Source organism: Schistocerca nitens, chromosome 1, assembly GCF_023898315.1.
Source record: "Schistocerca nitens isolate TAMUIC-IGC-003100 chromosome 1, iqSchNite1.1, whole genome shotgun sequence".
Taxonomy (NCBI): domain Eukaryota; kingdom Metazoa; phylum Arthropoda; class Insecta; order Orthoptera; family Acrididae; genus Schistocerca; species Schistocerca nitens.
In genome coordinates this window covers 787,804,927-787,832,504 of record NC_064614.1, presented here as the reverse complement: position 1 = coordinate 787,832,504, position 27,578 = coordinate 787,804,927, and the positions used below count along the sequence as shown (strand labels likewise).

The following is a 27,578-nucleotide window of genomic DNA, read 5'->3' as shown; positions in this document are numbered from 1 at the left end:
CGCCCGATTTAATTCGACTACACTGCATTACCCTTGTGTTAGTTTGGTTGACGTTAATTTCCTCTTTCAAATAACTATCCATTCCATTCAACTGTTCTTCCAAGTTCTGTTTTGTCTCTACCAGAATTACATTGTCTTCGGCAAATTTCAAAGCTTTTATTTCTTCTCCTTGATCTTTCATTATTTTTCCAAATTTTTCCTTGGTCGGCTTCTACCAGTTTTTCCATTCTTCTGTAAATAATAATGTCAGTATTTTGCAATCATGGCCTTTGAAACTTATATTTCGGTAATACTCACTCCTGCCGCACCTATCAGTTTTGGAATTGGAGGTAGTACATTCTTCTTGAAGTCTGAGGGTATTTCACGTTTCTCATATATTAGTTCTTCACGCATCTCAATATGTACGTCATATCTGCTGAACTATGTGCTGCACACAATGATATAATTTTGCAGGTACATTATGTAGTATACGTGGACACTGTCTGCAAAATGTATTTCGAATAGAGTTGGTTGGAAACAAGTAATAAATGAAGACATAATGCCGGGTGGTGAAGTTTTACTGCGTGAACAGCGAAAATGTAGCAAGTGATAAGCGTTTTTCCTGACATCATTTAGTGAGGGGTGTCAGCGAGAAAAAGTCTCGTAAAGGTTTCAAATTATGTGTAAAATTCGTTGGCAGTCGCTAAGTGCTCTCATTCTGAAATACTGGATGAATATAGTCAGTGCAATTTGCGTGCTATCAGTTACACACTTTTTAACTGTCTTACTAGTTAAACCTTTACCATAAAATTACGCCTCTTAATCGGTAGATGATTACAATATTCCAAATTTTTAAATTAGACCACTAATTACGCGAAATACTGAAAATCAAATTTTTGTTGACCCTGAAAGGTAGGCAATTTGCTTTTGGGACGGGTGACCGTGTTAGACGTCCTGACAGAGCGAGCAGCTATCTGCGACTGTCTGCTGATGACGCTGTAGTGTGCGGGGAAGTGTCGACGTTGGGAGACTGTCAGAGAACATAGGATGACTTGGACAGAATTTCTATTTGATGTGGTAAATGGCGGGGTGCACTCAGCCTCGTGATGCCAATTGAGGAACTACTCGACCGAACAGTAGCGGCATCGGTCAAGAATGCCATCATAACGCCCGGGAGAGCGGTGTGCTGACCCCGCACCCCTCCTATCCGCATCCTCCTCTGAGGATGACACGGCGGTCGGATGGTCCCGGTAGGCCACTCGTGACCTGAAGACGGAGTGAGTGTGGTAAATGGCAGCCTCCTCTAAATCTGGAAAAATTTAAGTTAAGGCCGATGAGTAGTAAAAACGATCCTGTAGTGTTCGAATACAATATTAGTGATGGGATGCTTGACACAGTCAAGTCGATTAAATATCCAGGCGTAACGTTGTAGAGTGACAGGAAATGGAACGAACACGTAAGGTCGGTTGTAGGGAAGGTAAACGGTCGACTTCGTTGTTTTGGGAGAGTTATAGCGAAGTATATCTCATTGATAAAGGCTTTTCTGCACATAGCACTTGTGCGACACAATCTGGAGATCGGCTCGAGCGGTTGGGATTCCCGACAGGCCGGATTAAAGAAAGACGACGTAGCGTTCCAGAGGCGTGCTGCTACATTTGTTACCTGTAGGTTGGATCAATGCGCAATCTTTCAGAAGCTCGAAATTTAGTGCGGACTTCAATGCAAGATACTTATAAATTGTAAATTATAGTTCAATGAACTGTGGGTGAAACCCGTACAACAGGGACTTACATGCTTTCAGCGAAAATAATAGTGCATTGAGAATGGATAACTTCTAGCTGAAATCTAGATCTTCATATTAACTTTCAAGCAAGGACGACTGATTGCTGCAATTTATAATGTACAAGTCAATACAGGGTGGTCCATTGATCGTGACAGGGCCAAATATCTCACGAAATAAGCGTCAAACGAAAAAACTACAAAGAACGAAACTTGTCTAGCTTGAAGGGGGAAACCAGATGGCGCTATGGCCGCTAGATGGCGCTGCCACAGGTCAAACGGATATCCACTGCGTTTTTTTTTTTAAATAGGAACCCCCATTTTTATTACATATTCGTGTAGTACGTAAAGAAATATGAATGTTTTAGTTGGACCACTTTTTTCGCTTTGTGATGGATGGTGCTGTAATAGTCACAAACATATGGCTCACAATTTTAGGCGAACAGTTGGTAACAGGTAGGTTTTTTAAATTAAAATACAGAACGTAGGTACGTTTGAACATTTTATTTCGGTTGTTCCAATGTGATACGTGACCCTTTTTTGAACTTATCATTTCTGAGAATGCATGCTGTTACAGCGTGATTACCTGCAAATACCACATTAATGCAATAAATGCTCAAAATGATGTCCGTCAACCTCAAGGCATTTGGCGATACGTGTAACAACATTCCTCTCAACAGCGAGTAGTTCGCCTTCCGTAATGTTCGCACATGCATTGACAATGCGCTGACGCATGTTGTCAGGCGTTTGTCGGTGGATCACGATAGCAACTATCCTTCAACTTTCCCCACAGAAAGAAATCCGGGGACGTCAGACCGGGTGAACGTGCGGGCCATGGTATGGTGCTTTGACGACGAATCCACCTGTCATGAAATATGCTATTCAGTAGCGCTTCAACCGCACGCGAGCTATGTGCCGGACATCCAACATGTTGGAAGTACATCGCCATTCTGTCATGCAGTGAAACATCTTGTAGTAACATCGGTAGAACATTACGTAGGAAATCAGCATACATTGCACCATTTAGATTGCCATCGATAAAATGGGGGCCAATTATCCTTCCTCGCTTAATGCCGCACCATACATTAACCCGCCAAGGTCGCTGATGTTCCACTTGTCGGAGCCATCGTGGATTTTCCGTTGCCCAATAGAGCATATTATGCCGGTTTACGTTACCGCTGTTGGTGAATGACGCTTCGTCGCTAAATAGAACAGGCGAAAAAAATCTGTCATCGTCCTATAATTTCTCGTGTGCCCAGTGGCAGAACTGTACACGACTTTCAAAGTGTCGCCATGCAATTCCTGGTGCATAGAAATACGGTACGGGTGCAATCGATGCTGATGTAGCATTCTCAACACCGATGTTTTTGAGATCCCGATTCTCGCGCAATTTGTCTGCTACTGATGTGCGGATTAGCCGCGACAGCAGCTAAAACACCTACTTGGGCATCATAATTTGTTGCAGGTCGTGGTTGACGTTTCACATGTGGCTGAACACTTCCTGTTTCCTTAAATAACGTAACTATCCGGCGAACGGTCCGGACACTTGGATGATGTCGTCCAGGATACAGAGCAGCATACATAGCACACGTCCGTTGGGAATTTTGATCACAACAGCCATACATCAACACGATATGGACCTTTTCCGCAATTGGTAAACGGTCCATTTTAACACGGGTAATGTATCACGAGGCAAATACGGTCCGCACTGGCGGAATGTTACGTGATACCACGTACTTATACGTTTGTGACTATTACAGCGCCATCTGTCACAAAGCGAAAAAAGTGGTCCAACTAAAACATTCACATGAGTGTTCAAAGGAATCCATGAAACTTCGGTTACACGATAAATCAGTCAAATCTAAAGGCCATAAATTCAACTAAATACCTAGGAATTACAATTACGAACAACTTAAATAGGAAAGAACACACAGAAAATGTTGTGGGGGAAGGCAAACTTTTTATTGGCAGAACACTTAGAAAATGTAACAGATCTACTAAAGAGATTGCCTACACTACGCTTGTCCGTCCTCATTTGGAGTAGCGCTACGCGGTATGGGATCCTTACCAGATAGGATTAACGGAGTCCATCGAGAAAGTTCAAAGAAGAGCAGCACGTTTTGTATGATTGCGAAATAGGGGAGAGAGTATCACTGACAGGATTTGGGGTGGATATCATTAAAACAAAGGAGTTTTTCGCTGCGGCGAAATCTTCTCACGTAATTGCAATCATCAACTTTCTCCTCCGAACGCGTAAATATTTTGTTGACGCCGACCTACATAGGGAGAAATGATCATCATAATAAAATAAGGGAAATCAGAGCTCACACCGAAAGATATAGATGTTCGTTTTTTCCGCGGTCTGTTCGAGGTTGGTATAATAGAGAATCATTGTGAAGGTTGTTCGATGAAATCTCTGCCAGGCACTTGAGTGTGATTTGCAGAGTATCCATGTAGAGGTGGATGTAGAGGTATTACGGAATAGCTCCGTTAACTCAAACGGGAATCCCTTGAGTGAAGAAGTAGCACTTTACGTCCAATACTATTGAGAAAGTATATAGAGCAGGCATTTGTGTCAGATTGCAGAACGATTCTAAAGTGCACTATGAACCGGGTTAGTTGTTACAGATTTGCACACCAGATGGAATCGTTTTGTCATGGCTAGTTCCCCAAACATCTCAATAATTCTGACAGATACGATCTCGAAAATAAGAATCGTTCTTGACAGAAATCTTCACAACCTCCCGAAAGGAACTGTTCCTGGTGACGTATCATACTATAGTTCCCAACAACCTGAATTTCTGTGTTATTTTATAGCGAGTATCCCTGGTCCAACCTTACTAGCTGCTTTGCGTTTCCGAACAACTGACTTCAGAATAATCCATTTTTTTTAAAAAAAAAAGTCTTCCCGATCGCTTCTTTTTCTTGGAATAGTGATAGCAAAGCAGCAAGCGAGTGATTTAACAAACATTTTCGGGTTACTCGTAGAAGTAGTTACAGTTATCCAATCATATAGAAATTTTCTTGTATGAAAAGAAAAAGTAAGAAGGTAAGCCAGAAGTTTCAATTTCCTGTCAACATCGAGTTCAACGGTCTCGACATTTACCTCCACTGATTATGGAAACACGTAAAAGAGTGCGGCCGGATGAGGATTTAAACCCTGCTCGTCCACAGAGCGAGCCCTGTGGGCAGTCTTAATCAGTGCGCCAATTCATTGGGTTTTCCCTGTGCCATACTTAGTTTGAAATCTGTATTAGTTTCACTCTTTCGTGGTACTGAGTGTACGGAGTGGTATAGGTCGTTTCTTATCCATTTCTCAGCGTTGCCATGTCGTGCTATGAAGATACGAGATAACGAGTGTATACAGTATTTGATTTACGGCGCGAAACTTAAATTTTTTATTCGAAAATGGACAACAGATTTTTAAAAAATAACCTCGCTGTCAAGTCACCATAGAAAAATTGCACTTTTTTATCATAATTGTCTAGTACGTCGACTTCTTACGGTCTATCGATTCGGCAATTGAGTAAGTAGTAAAGCAAAGAATTGTCTGTTTTATTTTAAAATTGTGTCAGTATTTCATATGACCAGACAGTTTATCAACAATGAATCATGACTTATCGAAACCTTGAAATGTACTGCACGATATGTTTGCTGGTGTATGATCTATAGCAGCGTGAGAGTTCTGCAATATCAGCAAAATGAAATTACTTATATTTTCTTTTCGATAAGAAAGTGTAGTGTTGCCTTCATTACTTACCGTCATAAAGTTTGGTCCCTTAAACCTCAAACAACCAACCAACCAACCAACCGTCATAAACCCAATATATAGCGGTAGATTACGTAAATTCCCCTTGGAATAATAAAAATTGTGCGGTAGACATATGGGGGAAAAGCGCGCAATAACTCATTACTACGTGTGTGGATATGCTTTTCGGACATACCGCAACTGCAGGTGAAGTCTATGTCTCCATCCTAAATACAAACGATAATCTTTTTAAGTTCAAAATATTGATGTGGGTTCTCGCTAGTTTAGGCGCACAAGTATGCACTGTACTGCATTGTAAAGTTATAATGACTGTAAAGAAATTATAGGTCCGCAAACTTTGGAAATTTAGTTTCATTCCTCAATACGCAGTTTGCAAATTAAGAGATGGGTTCTAGTCTCCTGCGTTACAAGTTGCTTACCGAACTCCAAATGAATTTTCAGCAATTTTTCATCGCACTCGGTTGCAAAGACATTCTTGGCTAACGCAATGTTGCAGTACTCATCCGTACTTGAGAGAGAGAGAGAGAGAGAGAGAGAGAGAGAGAGAGAGCGCAGCGCATTCGAGACCAGAAAGGCAGGCTGGATGGAGCGTGATATAGAGAGGTGAAAGAGAAGAGAGTGTAGAGAGGAACTGGCCGAAGAAGGGGCGGGCAAACAAGCGGGAATGGAGGGGCTGAAACGAGAGAGATAGTGGGGGAAATGTATCTGGCCTGTGATTGGCTATTCCATGGAGCGCGTTCAGTAGCCCTCCATGGAGTCTACATATCGTGTGTAGTATAAAGTCGATAGCCGTCGTTTACAAATTACATTTTGTATGTAATGATAACCATTCTGCTTTTATAACATAGGGAAACAATTATCACAGAAAAAAATGAGCGCTAAGGTGAGCTCTGCGCACTGCGTCAAGGGCAGAAATTGTAGTTTTCTGTACTTTTATTTTATCTCCGCGTTCTCTCTCAGATCAGATTAGCGCATTTTAAGTTGTGTATGCATTACGACGATAAAAAATGTGTCTGGGTTTAAGAAAAATTATATAATGCTCCGGAAATTGGCTCCATTATACCATTATTGGTGTGAAGTTAGTGTGACAATTGAAGCACCTGATGGTTGATAGAGGTGTGGAATAATCTTTGACAATTTGCAGTACACTAAAGTATTGTACGTCTCACTCGCATAAGACTGAACAATGTGTCGCAAGAACATATTACTGTGCCTGATTACTAAACCAAGTTGGCAGTAATATGAGTTGTGTTGTCTGTTTGTCTATAGGCAAACTACTTCTGTATTGAACCTTACGATAGAAGTATTTTTCATGGAAACACCCAACAATAATGTACACCTGGAACAGTCAGAATTCCCACAAGGATAATGGGAACTGCAGTACTGCTAAGTTCCATCCAGTTTCGTGTGTTTTCTGGAAATCTGTATACTATGGTTTCCTGCCTGGTAACTACCATCCAACAATGTTTTAGAAACGTATATAAGAATTCTTCAACAAAGGTGAAGCGCGATCATTTGGCGCCAAGTGATCAGCACTTGCCACCCGAACTATAACGACAAAGCTTTTAGTAGGTTTCAAAATTAGATGCAATAATACATTTTATCACGTGATGAAAAAGTCTATAGATCATTGGACAAAAGACCCTCACTTATGTCTTGCGGGTACGTCACAGTACTAGGGTCACGTGACTCGTGGTCGCCATCTTGCCAGTTTCAGGTTGTTCAGGGTTAGTGACGTCGTGTCCTAACAAAAATTTGTAGTGGTAGCTTGTCACCTTTTCGCAAAGTATGTGACGTTGAAATCGTAATGTATGGTGTAGCAGAGATAGATGCTAACTTCTGATGAGTTGTGCAGCGTGCGTATTTTAATCCACGCCGTTGTTCTTGCGTATCTTTGCTTTACTCTTTCCCTGCTGGCGGCAGATGTCTTTTTAGGCGAGGAAATGGCGGGAGGTCAGAAATGTAACGCAGGCTTAGTGCAAGTGGACTAGTGCCTGTCATTCATCCCCCTAAAGGAGTAACTTTTAAAAACGGTAAGACATTCTGTAAGGCGGTGAACTATTAAGTGTGATGTATGAGCTAGTGCCATCTATTTGAAGTTGCAATGTGTACAACGTGTTGGGTACAAAATAATAATAATAATAATAAAACAACACTGCTGTGCTCTAGCGAGTCGCGATTCGAGTGGTGTCGGGAAGCAAAATAATGTTACTGAAAGTCGCGAGGTGGTGAAATGTGATTCGAAAAACATTTTGACAAACAGTTGATTTACCTTATTGTTTAATTAGTGCTCATTAACATTAGCCCATTGACAGAAAGAAATTTCAGTCCATCGAGTTCTGAAACTGTATTTTATTTAGACGGTGAGTACAATGGTGCCTGCGTGTTGTACTGTAAGACATGGTGATACCATAGTGATATTAATTTGACGAACCGTGACAAATTGTAATGTAGAAAATAACATTGTAGGTATCCGCTAACATCATTTGACGCATTGCAAATCAGAACGTCGCATACGAACAGTTCTTGTATGAAAAAAATAGTTTCGTTCTCTCACACACACACACACACACACAAAAATAGTCATGTATACATAAGGGCACGCCATCTTGAATAATCAGTAGAATATTATACGTAAGGTGTCACCTAACCAAGTAAACTAGTATACTTTGTTTAAGGTTAAGAGATACCTGACGTCTCCATGGAGGCTGTGATGGGAGAAGCAAATGAACTTCAGCCGGAGGATAATACTACGGCGTCCCGTGATATAGGTAACTGGAAACATGTCATTTGTTGTATGAGTTGTTGTTTCGTATCTGATCATATAATTTTGTTATTTTGTGCTGATTTTGTATCATATTCCTGTATTTGTTGGTCTGCGGTGTTGTTAGGGTACTGTGCCCTAGCCGAATGAGATCGCGAAACACGGCGTGTTTCTTCCCTACGTACAGCATTTGTACTAAACTTACTCCTCTTGACGCCCTCGCAGAAGATCGTACGTACGGTGATACTACGTGTTTAAGTGATGACAAGTGAAGAATACTTTCGAGACGCCGCATTCTGTAGTTGGTCACGCCTGTGTGTGCCGATCTAGCCTTTCTTGGCATGTACCAACCATATAGACCGTTAGCATGATTACAGAGGTGGAAATAGTTTTTGTTTATCTTTTAATCGCACTAATAGATTCTAGAAATAGCTTGTCGTAGAGAAACATGTTACATACCTTTGCAATATAGGCATGCATCTCATTGCAGTTCGATGGTTGCAGAGCACAAGTAATTATTTAAGAGCAGTTGTGAACCGCTTGTACTCATAATCAGCCAATAATGTGCAAAATCCTTAACACAGGGAATAGTGAAAGATTAGGCTTACATCTGCTATTCATCGCTCGTGAACTTACTGTGTAAACATGGCCATGTTGTATTATTTTGTTTAATTTTTGCCTGTCAATGAAATAGTTAAAAGAGAAGGGACTAGATTACTTAAGAGTGGTATTATTAAGAATTATGGAAGATCTGTGACTGTGCTACACTCCGTGAAATTTGACTTGAAACTTTTGATACTCGGGTAAATACTGCGAAGAATGTGTAGGCCCTATGCTCTACCAGATTGTTATAGCACAGGAAACCCTAACATTCAACGTATATAGTTTGGCAAAACAAATTTATAGTTTTGTATTATGTGGCTAGTTGAATTTATTGTTTTTACTGTTTTGTTTTATTTTTCGGTTGTGGGTGTTCTAGAACTCTTAGCTTTTATGAATCGTGTAGTTTAACTTGTATAGATTTAGTATTCTGTGTCAACAGCACCTATAATATAGCTTCAGGAGACACAATTCATGTACCCTTTTTTTTCCCTGATGTTACAAGGATTGTCGGGAGCAGATGAAGCCAGTGCTGCTTTGTCCCCACCCGCAGATTGCCCAAATCAGGGAGAACCATCCCTGTCTACATTAATTTCAGTTAGCCTACTACACTTCGTGCATTATCTTATACGTTCTGCTTCAGGTTGACAGCGAGCTTTGGTTTCTGAGAATGAGTTTGTCTGCAGTGCCCATGCATCAAGAGGATTATTTGATACTAATCATCAGCTTGAACCAGTGGTGGCTGCTGTGTCATCACATTTTGGTGCAAATGTTCAGTTTTGTTAGTTGGCAGAATCAGTGTTTGTGGTGACAAATTGATCTGTAGCTTAGCTTTAGTTTAAAAGGTGGCAGGTTATTTGTTAGTTGAAGTTAACGAATATGAATAGAAGAACACTTGATTGTGGTGACAGATTGACTTGGTGGCTTAGCCTGTTTGGAAAAAATTATCACGTAAATAATGTTACAGTCTTCTTATTGTTTACGCCATTTGTCGCATGTTTCCTCAAAGCCACAGACTTGGATCAAATATTCCTCTGTATTATTGCTTACAGCAGTCAAGCAACTGCTCCGTCACCTATTTTACCACAGGTGAAAGCTGCCTGTAAGAAGGGTTGCAGAAGTGATGTGCAAAACAATTGTCAAATAGCTATCCTTGACATCCATTTGTTGTAGGATTTTGAAACATACTCTGAGATCAAACATAATGAGGTATCCTGAACAGAACGACCTCGTCCATGCCAACCAGCATGGATTTTGAAAACATAGATCACGTGAAACTTGTATTTTTCTCACATTACATCCTGAAACCCGTGAATCGAGGCAGTCCGGTAAGCGCAGTATTTCTTTGTTCTGAAAAGCATTTGGGTCAGTACCACGCCTAGGCCTATTATCAATAGACAATCCTATGTTTCAGACAAAGTATGTGACTTGATTGAGGATTTCTTGGTATGGAGGGCACGGCATATTTTGGATGGAGGGTCCTCGATGGGTGTAACTTACCTCAGGGAAGTGTATTGGGTCACTTGCTCTTCATATTGTATAAATGTTCTTGTGCATAATATCAATTGTAACCTCATACTTTTAACCGGCGATAAGTTATCTATAACAAGTTATAGTCTGACTGAAACTGCATAAATATTCAATCAGACTTTGACATGATTTCAAAGTGGTTCAATGATTGGCAGTTTGCAAAGGGTGTTAATTATTTGAATATTAGTCCATATAAATTATAGATGTTCTGAAAACTGCAGCTAAACTACAGCCCCGAGGAAAGAAAAGTCGTTACGGCGAGTAGCTCAACGTAGTACTGAAAAGTCTTCATCTTTCTATTGATACAGATCTAGTGAGTCATTTTCCAAGAAAAAGTATGTACACTGCAAATTAATTTGCTGCTTATGCATAGACTTAATAATTTCTGTTGACATGCAGAAAAATATGCTCGATCTTACTTCCACTTTTCTTACAACCTGAAATTCCAGTTTTGTAATGAAGTGCCTCACGCATGGTGCATTTCGTAACTAGCAATGTGTAATTTAGTTAGATGTCTTCTTAGTGTTTGTAATTTTCTTATCATCACACACTTAACTTGCATGTGTACGAAAGTGGCGGCAGACAATCAGTCTCCTGCAAATACCTGGTGGGTGCCTTGGAGGCATTAGTGAGATGTCTCACTATTGCCTTTTTTTAGCTTCCACACTTTATTGTTATAGTGATGTGCATGTAAAATGTTGGGTGGTGACATCTTGGCTTTGGGATTTTATGTTAGTGCTGATGTGGTGAGCCACTGTAGTGTTCGTTGTGGTTATTATGAGTCAATCACAAGTGTTACATTAATAATGATAGCTGTAGTTTTGTAAGTGTATTAATTTTTAAAAGAGATTTGGAAATGGAGAAGAATGTCCCTATGTATGGCATTTCCTAGTAATATCAGTTGCCTTGGGAACAACTGGAGCATGTCGTGCGGATCAGAGCTAGAGAATATGTGCTGGTTGACAATGTTACATTGTACATCCTGGCTCCATTCAAATGAAGGAAATGCATTCGAACACTCCAGTTTCAGTCCATGCGAGCGAATGTAAATGTGTGATAAATGTTAACAGTTTGATCTTGTATAACCTGATGTGTGAATTTGCACCATATTTAATGCTTTCTTCTTATTTTTAACAAATTTATTTAGAAAAAGAACTGCTAGGTGGAAACCTTTATTAGCTAATTCTAATTTCTGTCTAGTATTTTGATGTGTATTATGTAAATATATTATAGATCAACTGTGGAAAATGCAAGGGGGTTCCAACTGTCTAATTTGACAGTGTTATGCAAGTGTCGCCTCAGGCTAACACAGTGGGAACTTGGGAACATAGATCGGGATAGTGCAGTTTTTTGTGACTATATTGACGGCTGTTGCCATATGACATATGGCAGACATCAGTGACTTAGAGAGCTCCATACAAACATGTTTTGGTGTGTTAAAACCATACTCAACATATTAGGAAAAACAGATCCCCCCACCTGACCATCCAGATTTATATTTGCCATTGTTTGTCTAATTTATTCACGGAAATTACAGGGATGGTTCCTGTGAAAATGACATGACTGTACTCCATCCATAATGACCTCATCATCAATGATCTGTTAAACCCATGATTATAGATTTTGAAAAGGGCTTTTGTATGGAATGTTCTCTTTATAAATCTGAGATAATAAGGCATAACATACAGGAATTGAAAGATTATCTACAACTTGTGCAGAAATTAGTCTGCTGTTGTGTCGAAGGACATAAATGGGAAGCAGTAGTCAAGGAGAGCGTAAGATATGGTTGTAGCTAATATCTGATATTATTTAGTCTTTACATATATCCAGCAATAAAGAAACCAGAGAGGAGAAATTTGGAAAAGGAGTAGCTCAGGAAGAAGTAGTCAAGACTATAAAACTAGCTGGGGACAAGAATTCTGTCAGAAACACCAAAGTACTTGGAAGATCAGTTGACTGGAATGGTAAGTGTCTTAATAAAGCGGCTATAAAATAAAGACCATTGAAAGGGAAACAAGATTAACAGTATGTGATGCGGGTGGAAATGAGATCATCGAATGAGACTCTTCAAGTGTACTATTTCTGTTATTTTCACTACAGAATAACTGATGATAGCTGTTGGAAAGACGATATAAAGTGCTGACTGGGAACAGCCAGAAAAGTTTTCTGGAATAATAATAATAAAAAAAACTTTAACATCGATTTAACTTAGAAGATGCAACAAACTCACTAAAGAGACAGCTTACATTACACTCGTCTGTCATCTGCTGGAATATTGCTGCATGGTGTGGGATCCTTACCAGGTAGGATTGATGGAGGACATCGAAAAAGTGTAAAGAAGGGCAGCTCGTTTCATGTTATTGCGCAATAGGGGTGAGTGTCACTGACATGATACGAGAGTTGGGGTGGCAGTCACTGAAACAAAGGTGGTTTTCTTTAAGAAATTTCAATCACCAGCTTTCTCTTCTGAATGTGAAAATATTTTGTTGACACCCACCTACTTAGGAAGAAATGATCATCATAATAAAATAAGAGAAATCAGAGCTCAAACAGAAAGATTTAGGTGTTCCTTTTTCCCACATGCCATTCGAGAGGGGAAAGTTTGGGAAGTAGTATGAAAATGGTTCGATGAACCCCCTGCTAGGCAGTTAAGTGTGAATTGCAGAGTAACCATGTAGATATAGAGTATAAATTTAAGACATAGGAATTGTTTCCAATGTGCATTTGTCTGGTGTGTAGCCTTGTATGAAAATGAAATATTGGGCAGTATGTGCTACAAAATGATGCTGAAGATCAAATGGGTAAATCGGATAACTAATTGGAGGTACTGGAAATCAAACTGGAGAAACACAAATTTGTGCTACAACTTGGCTTAAAGAAATTGGTTGTTAGAACACATCTGGAGGCATCAAGTAATCATCAGTTTGGTAATGGAGGGAGGTGGGGAGAGTAAAATCATGGAGGGGGATCATTGCTTGAACATAGAATGCAGGTGCAAATTGATATAGGTAACATTAATTACACAGATAAGGTGTCTTGCACAGGATAAAACTAGAGCTGAAAGCAGCATCAGTCTGTCTTTGGACTGAATAGCACAGAACAGGTTGAAAAATGGAATGAGAGGGAAATGAAGGAAGACATTCCTTAACTCATAGAAGAATTGCTTTGACTTGCATGACACTCACTTAAAGGAAGATAGATATTTCTGTTATGAAATCTGAACCATAAGTTAACAATTCGAAATTTGCACTTACACCTTGTGAGAATAAGTAATAAGACTTTATAAGTGCAGTACTGCATACATTGTTCGTATTTGTTTTTCATCCCACTCTTCTTTCTCATTTAATTCTGTATACTTCTTGGTGAAAGTTTTATGTGATCCTCCATTTGAAATAAACATCTCCAAAAAGTGTATGATCTTATTTACTGATATTTTTTAGTTTGAAACATAAAATTATCTGTTGTTATTGTGTTCTGTTGGATAATGATTTTTTTTTTTTTTTAAAAATGGCAGGTTTGAAATGGGGAATAAAAACAAAGAACAACTTATGGGATAGTTGAGCTCATCTATCACAGTTCAGCATGAAATCAGAATCATGTGACAACTTCGAATCTGTCGTATGCTATTTACTGTGTAGTGGGTACAGTGGGAATATAGGAAAGTGAACAGAAAAAGAAGAGGACATAAGGATATCATCAGCTGTAGAGGGTATAGTATTTCTGTGGATGCCGCCGTGTTTTGGTGGAAAATTTTTATCTTTCCCTCTCCAAGGGTCTGTGGGTAAAGCAGTCGTGGAATGATAAAAGTTTTGTGTGTGGCTTGGTTTTGAGTGGCTTCTTCTGTAAGAAGTAACAGTGAGAAAGCCGATAACTGGTTTGGAAAAATTAGTTCGCTCAAATTTCACATACTGCCTCCAGCTGTCTCATAGCAACTTCTGCCCATGTCCTACACAAAGATAAAATGGGAAGACAGTTTAAGATCAATAAGGAACTGGTCGCAGAGGGGGGGAAAAATTCACAGAAACAAATGTAATGTATCTGTTTTGTTCATTGAACTCAAATTCCAGTTATCTACAGGATCGGCACTCTGCTCTTGCTCCTAGAGTGCATGCTCCCTCAAACTTCGCCGATCACGTAGATGACTGGAAATGAAATTAGAACTCTACTCTCATGCATGGGAACACACTTGCAAATTCTTTTAAGCTTACCCAATTGGGAAAGTAACCTTTTTTTGATCATGAGGGATTACCAACTTGACTTCTAAGGTGTTGACCTCTGTAAAACACATCATCCACACCATAGGGCCTATGATTTGCCACGTACACCCATCAAGGGCTACTGTCCGAGCCCTCAATTTCTCAAGCCCTGAACCACTCCATGAAATTATTTTACATACATGTCATTCTTCCAGTGCATTTCAGAATCAAGATACAGGCATTTCAGTGGACCATTGCCTGCTTCCCACTAATTGCTCTACTATGTAGAGTGCTGCTTCTGCTTCCTACCAGGACTTTCACTAGTTTCTTTCCAACATATATTGGAAAAACACCTGAAGCGCAGTGTTCTAAGTTGTTAAGTCTAAGTTAACTCATCAGGCAGTTTAATGTTCCCTACAAACATGTCTCTGTGAATCATGGTAACTGCCTCCATTGTTTGATGTTTCAAAGGAAAGAGCTCTGATTTATGTTCTGTCTCTGATCTTAAATACAGTTCTCTTTTCTGCATTAACTTATATTGACAAAAAAATATTGTTAATCATGTACACTACAAAAATCATTTCCCAAAAATACTGAGAGAGCGACAAACTCTCCTCAGAAACTCCGGCCTTCCAAAAACAAATTTGTGAGGACTTTGGTTTCTACAGCATCCCACAAAATGAATAAAATGTAGTGTGTCCAGCAGATTCAGCACTTTCACAGATTGTAGCATGTTAGGATGTTGCTGATAATGTTGTACAAGACACTTGAAATGAAACTGTGTTATAACATCCATAATTCCTTGATCAGTGTGCTGAATTTTGCTGGTTGTTTTGGAATGGAAACTAGTTGATTGTTTTGCAGTGAGACACCTTTCAGGTGTTGTTTACGAGAAGTTCCTCTCATCATTTTGCGATAAAACAATATCAGCCAATTCACTGATTGTAGTCCTATCATCCAGGCACTTTAGAGATTCTTGCACGTGTACGGTTTTGAAGTGATGTGGATTTGCAGATGGAAAGCAATTTCAGTTTCTCCTGTCTGTAAGCATTATTGGAAGCAGGTACTACACTGTCTTTGCTCAGCTTTCCATCACCAGAGCTTTCTTTATAGGGTGCAAGACTTCGTAGGCACAAGTTTGAAACAACGTGGAATTCATACCTATTAAGTATGATATGCTTTTCATACCGTGACATCAAGCCTGCTAAAACGCCATTTGTCCTGTTAGTAAAAACATCTTTGATTATGGATTTTTCAGTAAACAATTTCAGAACATTCCTCAAACCTATTGACGCAATCCATAGGCAAAACAAAATTTTCTATTCTTATCTCGCTGGAAGTTTATAGAGTCTTTGCTAGAGTTATTCATCCACTTAGAGTTATTCATAATGGGACCTCATTACTTATATGCACAGAACTAAATCCTTTTTTCAGATAATCATATATCCCAGCTTTCATTTGCTGGTACTTCGTTATCCCATCACGAGCAATTTGGGGATATGTTGGTGTAGAGATACAAGAGTAATTGCCAGTGTAGCCAAACAAGATGACTAAGTTTTATCTTTGGAAAACTAACACTACTCAGCTCACACTGAGAACAAATGATACTTGATACTCAGTGGAACTGTCTTTTACATACTCACCATTAATACAAAAATTTAAGAAACTTAACTCCCATGATCAAATCATGGCAACAATCTTTCAGAAAGTGACATATCTTGTCGCATTTTTGCCTGAGACTGTAACTGCTGATGTCTACTGTGAAATATTACAAAAGCTATGAGCTGTTAATAACAAATTGTAGAGATGTGTTATTGCTGTGAATTTGTTCACTCCATGATAATGCACACTGCATGTGGCACACAGGATCTGATGTAATTCTCTAGGTAGGTAGCTTTGGTATTTATTTCACACATCCCATATCTTGTGCTAAGTGACTCTTGGTTATTTCCAAAGTTAATAGAAATTCTTGGGTGGGAAGGTGTTGTAGATAAGTGTTACAGGGGTCAGATGCAGCATTTCTGTGGTGATGTGCTTTGTACCTTTACCTTCCAAATATACTGCATCTTTTTTCCCAGTATCCGGCAGCAGAGCTACCTTTATTATCAAGTCTGGGGCAGTAATATCACAGAGTGATAGCCCACAAAGGTCGCTCACTGCAACGTAAGTAGCCGGCCGGTGTGACCGTGCGGTTCTAGGCACTTCAGTCTGGAACCGTGTGACCGCTACTGTCGCAGGTTCGAATCCTGCCTCGGGCATGGATGTGTGTGATGTCTTAGGTTAGTTAGGTTCAAGTCGTTCTAAGTTCTAGGGGACTGATGACCACAAATGTTAAGTCCCATAGTGCTCAGAGCCATTTTGCAACGTAAGTGGACACTGATGTCTGAACTGGGAAAGTAACACTATCTGCTAAAACAGCCTAATGAGTTCCCTTTCCAGAAAACACATTTGATAACTGTGATAAATTTACAGGTAAACTGTCAGATGAAGCTAGATTTCACAAAATAGTGTTGTACAAAGTATTGAAATTTATTAGAGGAAGGAAATCTGAAGCAGAAATTATCCTGTTAAGAAATGTTAAATATATCTGTGGTTGTCACAGTTTGAAGTGTGTGCAAAATAAATGTTTGTGTCAGTGAAGGGCCCGCATGTCGTGGTCGTGCGGTAGCGTTCTCGCTTCCCACGCCCGGGTTCGATTCCCGGCGGGGTCAGGGATTTTCTCTGCCTCGTGATGGCTGGGTGTTGTGTGCTGTCCTTAGGTTAGTTAGATTTAAGTAGTTCTAAGTTCTAGGGGACTTATGACCACAGCAGTTGAGTCCCATAGTGCTCAGAGCCATTTGTCAGTGAAGGAACTGAGTTCTGATGGTCACTGATCCATCTGTACTGAGCATGGTGCCACAATGGCAAGACAATGGTTTGAGCCCCCGTCTAGCTAGCCATATTTTTGTTTTCTGTTGCTTCTCGAAAACGCTTTATAGCAAAGTTGGGATGTTAAATGAAACAACAAGTTTACTGTTACCAGTCACCGTGACGGTGGTAACAGTAAACTTGTTGTTTCATTTAAAGTCAATAACAGTCACGGCAAAGCCTAACCTAAAATGTTCGCATTTAAAGCTGGGAAGCTTGCTCCATGACTGATTTTGTTAAGTTCAAGTGTTAATATCTTGTCGGCCAAGTCTGGTATCAGCATCCGCATTAGACTGTCCATAAGATATTTTCAATATTACTGGCCTTTTATTTGCTGTTGACAGATACAGTGAGATGGAGTTGAAGAGAACCTGTGCTGAGGTACATCCTTAACACATTGAGGCACAAATATGACTGTAAGGCTGGTGCCAGTGCAAAACACTTGTCTGTAAATGAAACTCGTAGAACAAACAGTAAAAATAAATAAATTACATATGGCAAGAATAACTGGGATTGGTGGAATTCCTTGCTAACCACCAGATTGACACGCATTGGTCATAAAGAAATTCATAGTAACCTAAAATAAATAGTGCAGAGTAGCCCATGTAGTAGTAGTAGTAGTAGTAGTAGTAGTGCGTGGTGACTTCAGCCTGTCCAGTATCAGTTGGTAAAACATAGCATACATTATCTATATGAAGGCAAGCAGTCCTGTAGATTAATAGTAAACAACTGACTCTAACAACTAATCCAATAGCTCAAGTATGGAAAAACATTTTAGACAGGTTTAGTGACTATGATGTTATTATAGGAAGAACGATCACAAAAAGAAAACCATAAAGCAAGTTACGAGCACGTTTAGTGTAGATCTGGCAAACAGAACGGTTGTTGATGTTAAATTAAGTAATAAACTAAAATAAGTCATAAACTACTGTCTAGATAAATATGTACCAGACAAAGAAATAAAAAGCTGTAACAATTCACTGTAGATAAATGGCACCATTCAGAGAATGTTGTAAAAACAAACTACTACATTCTTGTTACAAAAGAGACTACAGGAAGACTGATGTGGCAAAATTAATAGCAAGTTCTGCGTCCTTAAGGACCATGTACATTAATTTTTCAGGCTATGGCAACAAGATCTGTCAGAAAATCTTCGGACATTGTGGTAGTATGTAAAGTCAGTGAACAGAAGCAAAACTTGCTTTTCAATCTCTTGTGGACCCATGTGGTGTTGAAATTGAATGTAACAGACATGAAACAGAAGTATTAAATTTTCCATTTAAAGATGTGTTTATGGATGAAGTTATTACAGTACCATTGTTTTAATGACACACAAACTCTTGAATAAGAGAAATTGATGTTTGTGCTACTCGAAATGAAGTCCCATTCTTCTTGACAGAGCATAGGGGAACAATGCAGGAGACCTTCACTGCCATACTAGGCAAGGTCCTAATGGAAGTGGTTTGCCGTTGCCTTCCTCCAACGGTAATGGGGAGGGGGGGGGGATGATGATGATGATGATGATGATGATGATGATGATGACGACAACACAGTAACACCCAGCCATTTCGGGGTATGTGAAAATCCCTGACCTCGCCGGGAATCGAACCCAGGACCCCGTGCTCGGGAAGTGAGAATGCTACCATTAGACCACGAGTTGCGGACTATTCGCATTATTAGTATTGAAAAATAATCTCTAAAGAGAGTGTGAGGTCCTGACAAAATTCCAGTTAGACTTAATGTAGAGTGCCCTCAAGAATTAGGCCCTTTCCTAGCTCATCAGCAACAGGTAGTCCCACATGACTGAAAGTTGTGTGACTTGCTCTCGTTTTAGAAGGAAAACAAAAGATGGAATACGCAGGATTACAAATTAATATTGGATGAGAGAAACAACAAGAATGATTTGACAAGGTATTGAAAGACCTAAGCCAAAACATGGCCTCTGGAGTAGATAGTATTCACTCAGAATTATTGAGAGCCCACCATCAGAATATTACTACACCTGGTTGCAAGATACGGCACAGGTGAACGACTTAAAAAAAATGTAATAATTCCAGTTCCAAAGAAAGCAGATGCTGTTAGGTTTTGAACTATAAGTTTAACCCTTTCGTGAGCAAAATTATTGAGCAATTTCTTTTTAATGAATGGACAGCAGATAGTAGTTGACAGATAGGTATATTTATCATACAGAATATCAAATTTGCTTCAACTGTGAAAGTGAGGTCACACAACAAGGTGGGAAGTATTCTTCCCACTGGCCTTCCTTGGAGTTAAATGACAAAAACAACTTTTTCAATATATGTCACATTTATTTGATAAATTTACTTCTTTTGTTACAATGATTGTTCACAATTACTTGCCATGAAATTTTCTGAAACATGGGTCTATGCAAAGTGGTATTTGACAGTATGTACAAACACAATGAGTGCGCTTTTCTGCAGCTTTGGTACTATAATGACGGCACCTTCTGTAGGTTTCTCCTAAAATGGGTTGATGCTCCCCTACAGCCACATGATGAACACCTTCAGGTACTTTATCCCTTTTTGCCAGAATGACAGGTTTTTGTCCATGCCTTTTTCAGGATGAGAAGCCAGCGATCAATTGTCTGTCTAGATGGATCCTGTATGTGAGCTGATCATGCTGTCCACTTTCTCTTTTACTTATTTTCCGCAGGATAATACTGTTCACTATAGCAACATCCACCAGGAAATAAAATATTCTGTGCCACCATTTTACAGAACGTCTGCCAATAGCATACCTTTCTCATAATTGATCAAACTTATGGACACCACCCATTATTTTGTTGTATTCTGCCACAACTTCAGGACAAGAAATCTCTGTACTAGTACCATCCTTGTTTTCCCTGTTCACTGTGGCTGTTTCTCTTGGGTCATGAATTGAGGACAGGAAAGTGACTGGACGGTTATCCATCCATTTCACTGCAGAAATGGCTCCTTTTGTTTCAAACTGGAATTCTCCTCATTCCAATTTTAGGTTTTCCGTCATAAATTTGGGTAAATATTTCCTGTTGGTCTTCACCGTTATACATCCATACACACCCCTCTTCAAAAGTGATTATGTATTTCCTTTGTTAGATCTACTACAACCCTTTGGCCCAATGTCAAGCTACTATCTGCCTTACACTTGCCTGTGTAAATGTCAAAGTTCATTTTACATCCAGTGAGTGCATCTGACAAGCACCACACTTTGTAGCCTTGTTTCACTGGCTTCATTGGCATATACCCTGTTTCATAGATGATCGTCCTTTGAAAGGAATTATCGATTCATCCACTGACATAAATGATGAGGGCTCATAATTATTCTTACAGCTCTGCAAAAGCTTTTCAATCAATGGCCGTAATTTATGCATTTTATCATATTCTGGATGATTTCTTCTTGGCTTTGCAGTTTCATTGTTATTACAGTGAATATTCTCTACAGTCTTCGTAAATCTTTTGCTTGTCATTACATTAGTAGTTGGCTCTACTTATAGTATAGGGTCTAAACTCCAGAAGTTAGAGAGAGCAGGAAGTTGGTGAATTCCCATTAGAATAAGACATCCTATATAAGCTCTCATTTCTTGAGTAGTTGTGTCCACCCAGGTTTTTGATGGACATCTACTACCAAGATTTTGTTTTGCGTACAAGTTTGTTTCATTTACAATGAGAGTGAAAACATTGTCATCAAAGAACTTGAAAAATAAGTGAGCTCCCGATCATTGGCATTACCGAGAAATTTTGGTTTTCCTTCCTTTTGTGTTTCAGAGTTGTTCTTTACATTGTCGAAGTAAGAAGAGTCGCCGTTCCATTCTTCTTCACTTTCACTGTCCAACGTATCACTATCGGCAACAGTCGGGAACACGAATCATTCACTGTCATGTTCATCACCATAAATGTCTTGTTCCACAGAAAGATGCCTTGAATCACTGGTGACTGTGTTATCTAGAACATTCAGTTCATCTGCAGCACCTTCATCTTCTTCAGTTTCTGAATCACTTTCATCAGGTATTGAAAATAATACATTGTAAATTTCGTCAACATGTTTAGGATTGCTGAGGTCTAGGGAATGAGACATCTGAAAGGAAAGCAATGCAAAGACATAGAAAACTGGAGAGTGTAAAAAATACTACGTCAGATTCAACAGAAGTAAGCACTTGGTTTGGTATGGTAAACTTGACATTCTTCATTAACATAATGATCTGTGCATTATTTCTGAAACCCACTAAGTCAAAAATGTCAAATAAATGTGGCAAAATATAGAAATATTAGTTCTAGAGACATAAAACAATGGGCTACCAAAGAGGTGATGGGAAGGATCGCAAAATCAAATACTGCAAGTAAAGTCCACAAGTAATGTAAGTAAAACACATTTTGCAACAAACAGGGAACATCAAACAAGGCACCATAGCAAAAATCAAAAGTATTTACCCTATACTATAGCTTTGAGGAAAAAAATCACAAAATGTCACACAAACAGCACTGAAAGGCCCCTCTACAGAGCAACACTCAGCCATACAATGCCTCTGCACTAAGGTACAGCAAAAATGGCAGGAACTTCCGATTGAAAGTAGTACCCTAAACTGTTCACTAGGTGGCAGCACCATACAGAGGTGGAACTGTGAATCCCACGGGGCTAGGAGCGAGTTCATTGTAGTGGGAAGTATGTTTCCCATGGCTCACGAAAGGGTTAACAAGTCATAATTGTAAGATACTGAATTGTAAGGTACTGAATTGTAAGATACTGAATTGTAAGATACTGAATTGAATTATATAGAAGACTAGCAGAAATTGACTTTGGGTTCGGGAGAAATGTAAAAACACCAAAGACAGAATTGAAACTATGATTTATCTTTAGAAAATATGGCAAAGAAAGGCAAACCAGCATTTATAGCACTTTTAGAAGTAGAGAATGCTTTTGATAATGTTGACTGGGATACATTCTTTGAAATTCTGAGAGTAGCAGGGGAAAAAATATAAGGAGTGAAATATTGTATACAGCTGTGCAGAACGAGACTGCAGTTACAAGAGTCGAAGGACATGAAAGGGAAGCAGTGGTTGAGAAGGGATGAGACAGGGTTATAGCTTATCCTTTATGTTACTTAATCTGTACATTGTGAGCAATCAGTAAAGGAAACAAGGAGAAATTTGTAAAGGGAATTAAAGTTCAGGTGCGAGAACTAAAGACTTAGAGGTTTCCCGATGACATTGCAATTCTGTCAAAAGACAGCAAAGAACTTGGAAGATTAGTGTCTTGGAAGAGGTTATAAGATGAATATCAACAAAAGTAAAACAATGATAATAGAAAGTTGTCAAATTAAATCAGGTGATGAGGAGAAAGTTAGATTAGGAAATGGTGCTCTAAAATTTTGAGCATCAGAAGAAAAGAGGAATTTTTTAACATCTAATATAATTTTGAGTGTCAGGAAGTCTCTTGTGAAGGTATTTGTCTGGAATGTAGCCTTGCACTGAAGGAAATATGGATGATAAGCAGTCAGATAAGAAGAGAACTGGGTGCTACAGGAGAATGCTGAAGATTAGTTGGGTAGATTGAGTAACTTCTGATTAAGTTGTAATGACCCAGTAAATTCGATATATTAACACAATTTAATTTGTCTTTCTTTTAGTTATTAATTCAATTAATAATTAACGCTGAAGCAATTTATTATGTGTGCCATTGTTTTTCGAAAATAACAACCAGTGTCACCTGTTAGTTGAATGTGAATTTTTTTCACATTTTATATTGTCTGTGCAGAGTGATAATATTTTTTTTTATTGCTTGACAGTGATTCACTAATAATTATTTTATCAGTGAATTAAATATGAAAATCTTAAGTCGTTTATTAAAAAAAAAGCTAACATTTGAGAGAGAGAGAGAGAGAGAGAGAGAGAGAGTTGCACTACTTAGATAAAAAATTGTTTTGTTATTGAAGAAAGATGAATGGTTAGTAGTTAGGAGTCAATGACCAGCAGGGTGCATACAAGGCCTGATTTGTGAATGGCGATGGATAGTGGCCAATACAGATATTAATTTTTGTGGAGGAAACCATTTCATACAAGGAGAGACAACATTTGTTGTTATGGGTAAGTCTGTGAGGGAGTTAAGTACATCCAGCATGAACTTTGTGGTGGACATCAACTATGCACTGAACTGCTTTACAGTTAAGCACCTAACATATTGTAAAGTCAGACCAATCTCACAGTTTTGTTTTGCCTAGAAATGAGTAATTACAACTGCTGACAACAAATTCTTTTTTAAAGAATAACTGTTCCCACATCACCATTCCTTAACATTACATTGACAAAAAATATCTTCGTTAAGATACTGTTAATGATTTTTTTCTTTCTGGATTTGTGTTTGAATGTGACTGAGATACTGCCATGTTTTCATTATGTTATGTATCATGTGCAAATGAAGTGTTGACGACCTCACTGAAAGTTGGGCTCTCATCTCTGTGAACCTTAAGTGAATCATATTTAAATGTTTTAAAACTTGTGCTAAAGTTCAGTGCTCGTACTATATGTGATCACACTAATGTTACTCGTAACGGAGGTTGGCTGTCCGATGGCCTCACATCATGAAACATGAAGGAGTTACCAGTTTGGTAAAGGAAGTGTGGTGGGACAGTGATGATAAATATTGTAGAAGGAGACCAAGGCTTCAGACTCAAATAGATGTAAGCTGCAATAGTTACCTGGAGATGTTTCCATTTACCGAAGATGATGATGATGATGATGATGACAAAAACAATGCTTTTGGCTGCCTATTCCGGGATACTAGAGCATATTAGAATATTCTCAATATGAAGTTCCTCAGGAAAATAAGCCTCTCCCAAAGAATGAACATGGATTCTGGAAAACCCACTCATTCGAAACATGGCTTCCTTTATTTATACATGACATCTCTGAAACGGTAGATTCAGGCGAACATGTAATTCCGCTTTCCTTTATTTCTGAAGAGCATTGGACACTGTACCACTTCGTTAATTACTAACCAAGATATAATCGTATGGAATATCTTACAGATAAAGGATTAACTTGATTAATATTAGACTACTAGAAACCAGTGTTATGCAGCAAATGTTCTTCAGAAATGAAAGTAACCTGCATGTGCCCCAAGGAAACATAGCAGAACATCTAATACTATCAGTATATATATAACAACATTGACAAAATTAATTAATTGGATAGATGAAAAACCTACATCTTGGGATCGTGGTCTGAACTGGTTTGAGGTAGGGTAGGTTTGCTGTTGGAAAGGTTTTGAGATTAGGTTGCAAACTGATATTTCCAATGGCTGTTACTTGTGAATGAAAGTAGGTCCTTCCAAGAATTCCTCGCATCCAGCATTGCTTCATCACCCTCCCTCAGGTCTCTACAACATGACCCTAACCTGTTCTCTGCAGAACTCCAAGCTCTATATTCCCTAAAAGCTGATGACTCCGTCATTATCCTCCCAGTAGACAGAGGATCTACCACTGTAGTACTAGACTGAAAGGAGTATGTTAATGAAGGTTTACGCCAGCTGTCTGACACCGCTACGTACAGTGTGTGCCATCAAGATCCCATCCATGTGATTCAAACTGACCTGCAGTCCCTCCTTAAAACCGCAGACCCCTCACAAGGACTAACACTACAATCCACAGAATTTCTCACCCCACCCAAACTACACACCCCCACCTTTTACCTTCTTCCTAAGACCCACAAACTCAATCATCCACCAAACGTATATCTGCCTTAGCTGATCAGCACCTGCAACCTGGAGTACAAAGACCTCTCTCCTATAACAAAGATGTCAACCATTTCCTAGATCTTCTGAAATCCCCACCCGTCCTGCTCCCACCACACACCTTGCTGATCACCATTGATGCCACCTCTGTCTATAGCAACATCCCCATGTACATGACCTGTCTGCTGCTGAACATTTCCTCAGCCAGCGCCTGCCCGATTCCAAACCTATGACATCCTTCCTACTCACCTTAATCAACTTTATACTCACCAACTACTACCTCACCTTTGAGGGGCAGACATACAAACAGATCAGGAGTATGGCCATGGGAACCAGGATGGCTCCTTCCTAAGCTAACCTTTCCATGGGCCGCTTGGAGGGGCCTTCCTGGTATCCATAAGTCTTCAGCCCCTAGTTTGGTTAGATACATTGATGACATCTTTACCATGTGGACTCAGGGTGAGGCTGACCTGCTAAAATTCTTCAAATCTCTGAATACCTCCTCCCAATTAAATTTCAAATGGTCCTATTCTGAATCCCATTCCACTTTCCTTGATCTCGTCCTCACTGAGGGCCAGCTACACTCTTCCATCCATGTTAAACTGACCAACAACATTTTGTCAGCTGCCATCCTTTCCATGTCAAATGTTCCCTCTCATACTGTGTTGGGATCCATGGCGAACATGCTTGTTCGGATGGAGACTCTTTACAACAATACACCACCATTCTCACCACAGCCCTCACTGCAAGTAATTACCCCACAAGCCTAATTAAAAAATCAGGTTTGGAGCACACCATTGGTGACTCAGTATTATCCTGGTCAGGAATGTGTTAATCAGCTACTTTGACATGGCCATGACTTCCTAAAATCATGCCCTGAAATGAGATCCATTCTGTCTCGAATTTTGCCCACCATGCCTAGAATAGCTTTCCTGCGCCCTCCCAATCTTTACAATATTCTTGTCTGACCCTATGCTCCTTCTGCACCCATCTCCCTACCCTATGGTGCTATCCCTGTGATTGTCCCCGCTGCAAGACTTGCCCTATGCACCCCCCTACCACCATCTATAATAGCCCTGTAACTGTCGAAACATATATTATCAAAGGGAGAGCCACCTGCGAAACTTCGTTCCTTTTAATGTGTGTCAGGGCGCTGATGACCTTGATGTTGAGTGCCCATAAGCCACCACACACACACACACACCTGCAAAACGACATGTCATATACCAGTTGTTACGTAAACACTGTTTGGCTTTCTACATCAGCATGACCACCGTCAAAGTATCAATTAGGATGAACGGGCATAGGCAGAGGGTGTATACTGACAACTCGCAATATCCTGTTACAGAGCATGCTTTATAACATGACATTTGTGACCTCGGCGTCGGTTTCACCAGCATTTCTTCACTGTAACTACTTTTTGCTTCACTCTGTTTTAACTAATGCATGATGTTTAAGCAGTAATCTCTGTCTGCATATTACCCTGTCTTCCACCTTTAAGCTCTCAGGCTTTCAAATCTCACCTGATGCAGTCCCCAACAATCAGTCTTTCTTTCTCATCCTGTATAGTAAATCTCCCCTGACCTAGGGTTCTGGGTGACTTTTGTAAACTGTATCCCTTTTCCTAGACTTCTCCAGTCCTTTTCCTTCACCCCTTTTCTGTCCTCTTCAATCCTTCTTTCTGACTTCTTGTAAGGGATAGAGAAGTATGTGTAAAACAATATGTCCGTACAATGATTGCCAAATTATGCTATAGTAGAGTTGGAAGGTAAAATACAGATGATGTGTGCTCAAGTGCTTGGTGTCGACATTGCCTATATCAGTCACTACTTGGCCCTGTGTACATATAGGCATTTGAAGAATTTCTCAGGCAACTACCACCATCATTTCTTCTTATTGGGGATTTCAACTTACTTAACATATTGCCCCTGTTAACACTTGCCCCAAGGGTGAGTTATAAATGCTTCCTCTTTTGTCTGTGTACAGTGGGAAAGAGACCCACCTCAGCACTGCTGCAGATTTGATACCAGGTACTAGTCATTCCTGCTCTCCTATTCTTACTGCTCAGTGGAAAGGTCATGGTGATTTGTTCTGGTGACCATATGCCAGTATGGATTCACTCTCCTGAAATTAGATCACTTTCTGAAGTGTGGCAAGATGAAATGGACACACAGCCATTGAAACAAGAAAGGATGTTGGACATAGTCGACCACAATACTGGGGTGATTCTTCAAGCATCCGTCCCAAGATCGGTAGGCCGAACAGGTGGCAGTGTATTCTATAGTGAAGTGGGCAGTGATATTCCAAAATCCAGGACAAGTGGGTGTTT

At 39.6% G+C, this 27,578-nt stretch overlaps 1 protein-coding gene across 2 annotated transcripts in view; it reads left to right on the top strand.

The window, feature by feature from the left end:
- Nucleotides 1-7,236: 7,236 nt before the first annotated feature.
- LOC126261967 (MOG interacting and ectopic P-granules protein 1) overlaps nucleotides 7,237-27,578 on the top strand; it is a 111,983-nt gene continuing 91,641 nt past the window's right edge. For both annotated transcript variants that reach the window (XM_049958584.1, XM_049958583.1), the window contains exons 1-2: nucleotides 7,237-7,560; nucleotides 8,206-8,298. In XM_049958584.1, the coding sequence (XP_049814541.1) occupies nucleotides 8,229-8,298 (70 nt within the window). In that variant the 5' untranslated portion in view covers nucleotides 7,237-7,560; nucleotides 8,206-8,228. The remainder of the gene's footprint in view (nucleotides 7,561-8,205; nucleotides 8,299-27,578) is intronic.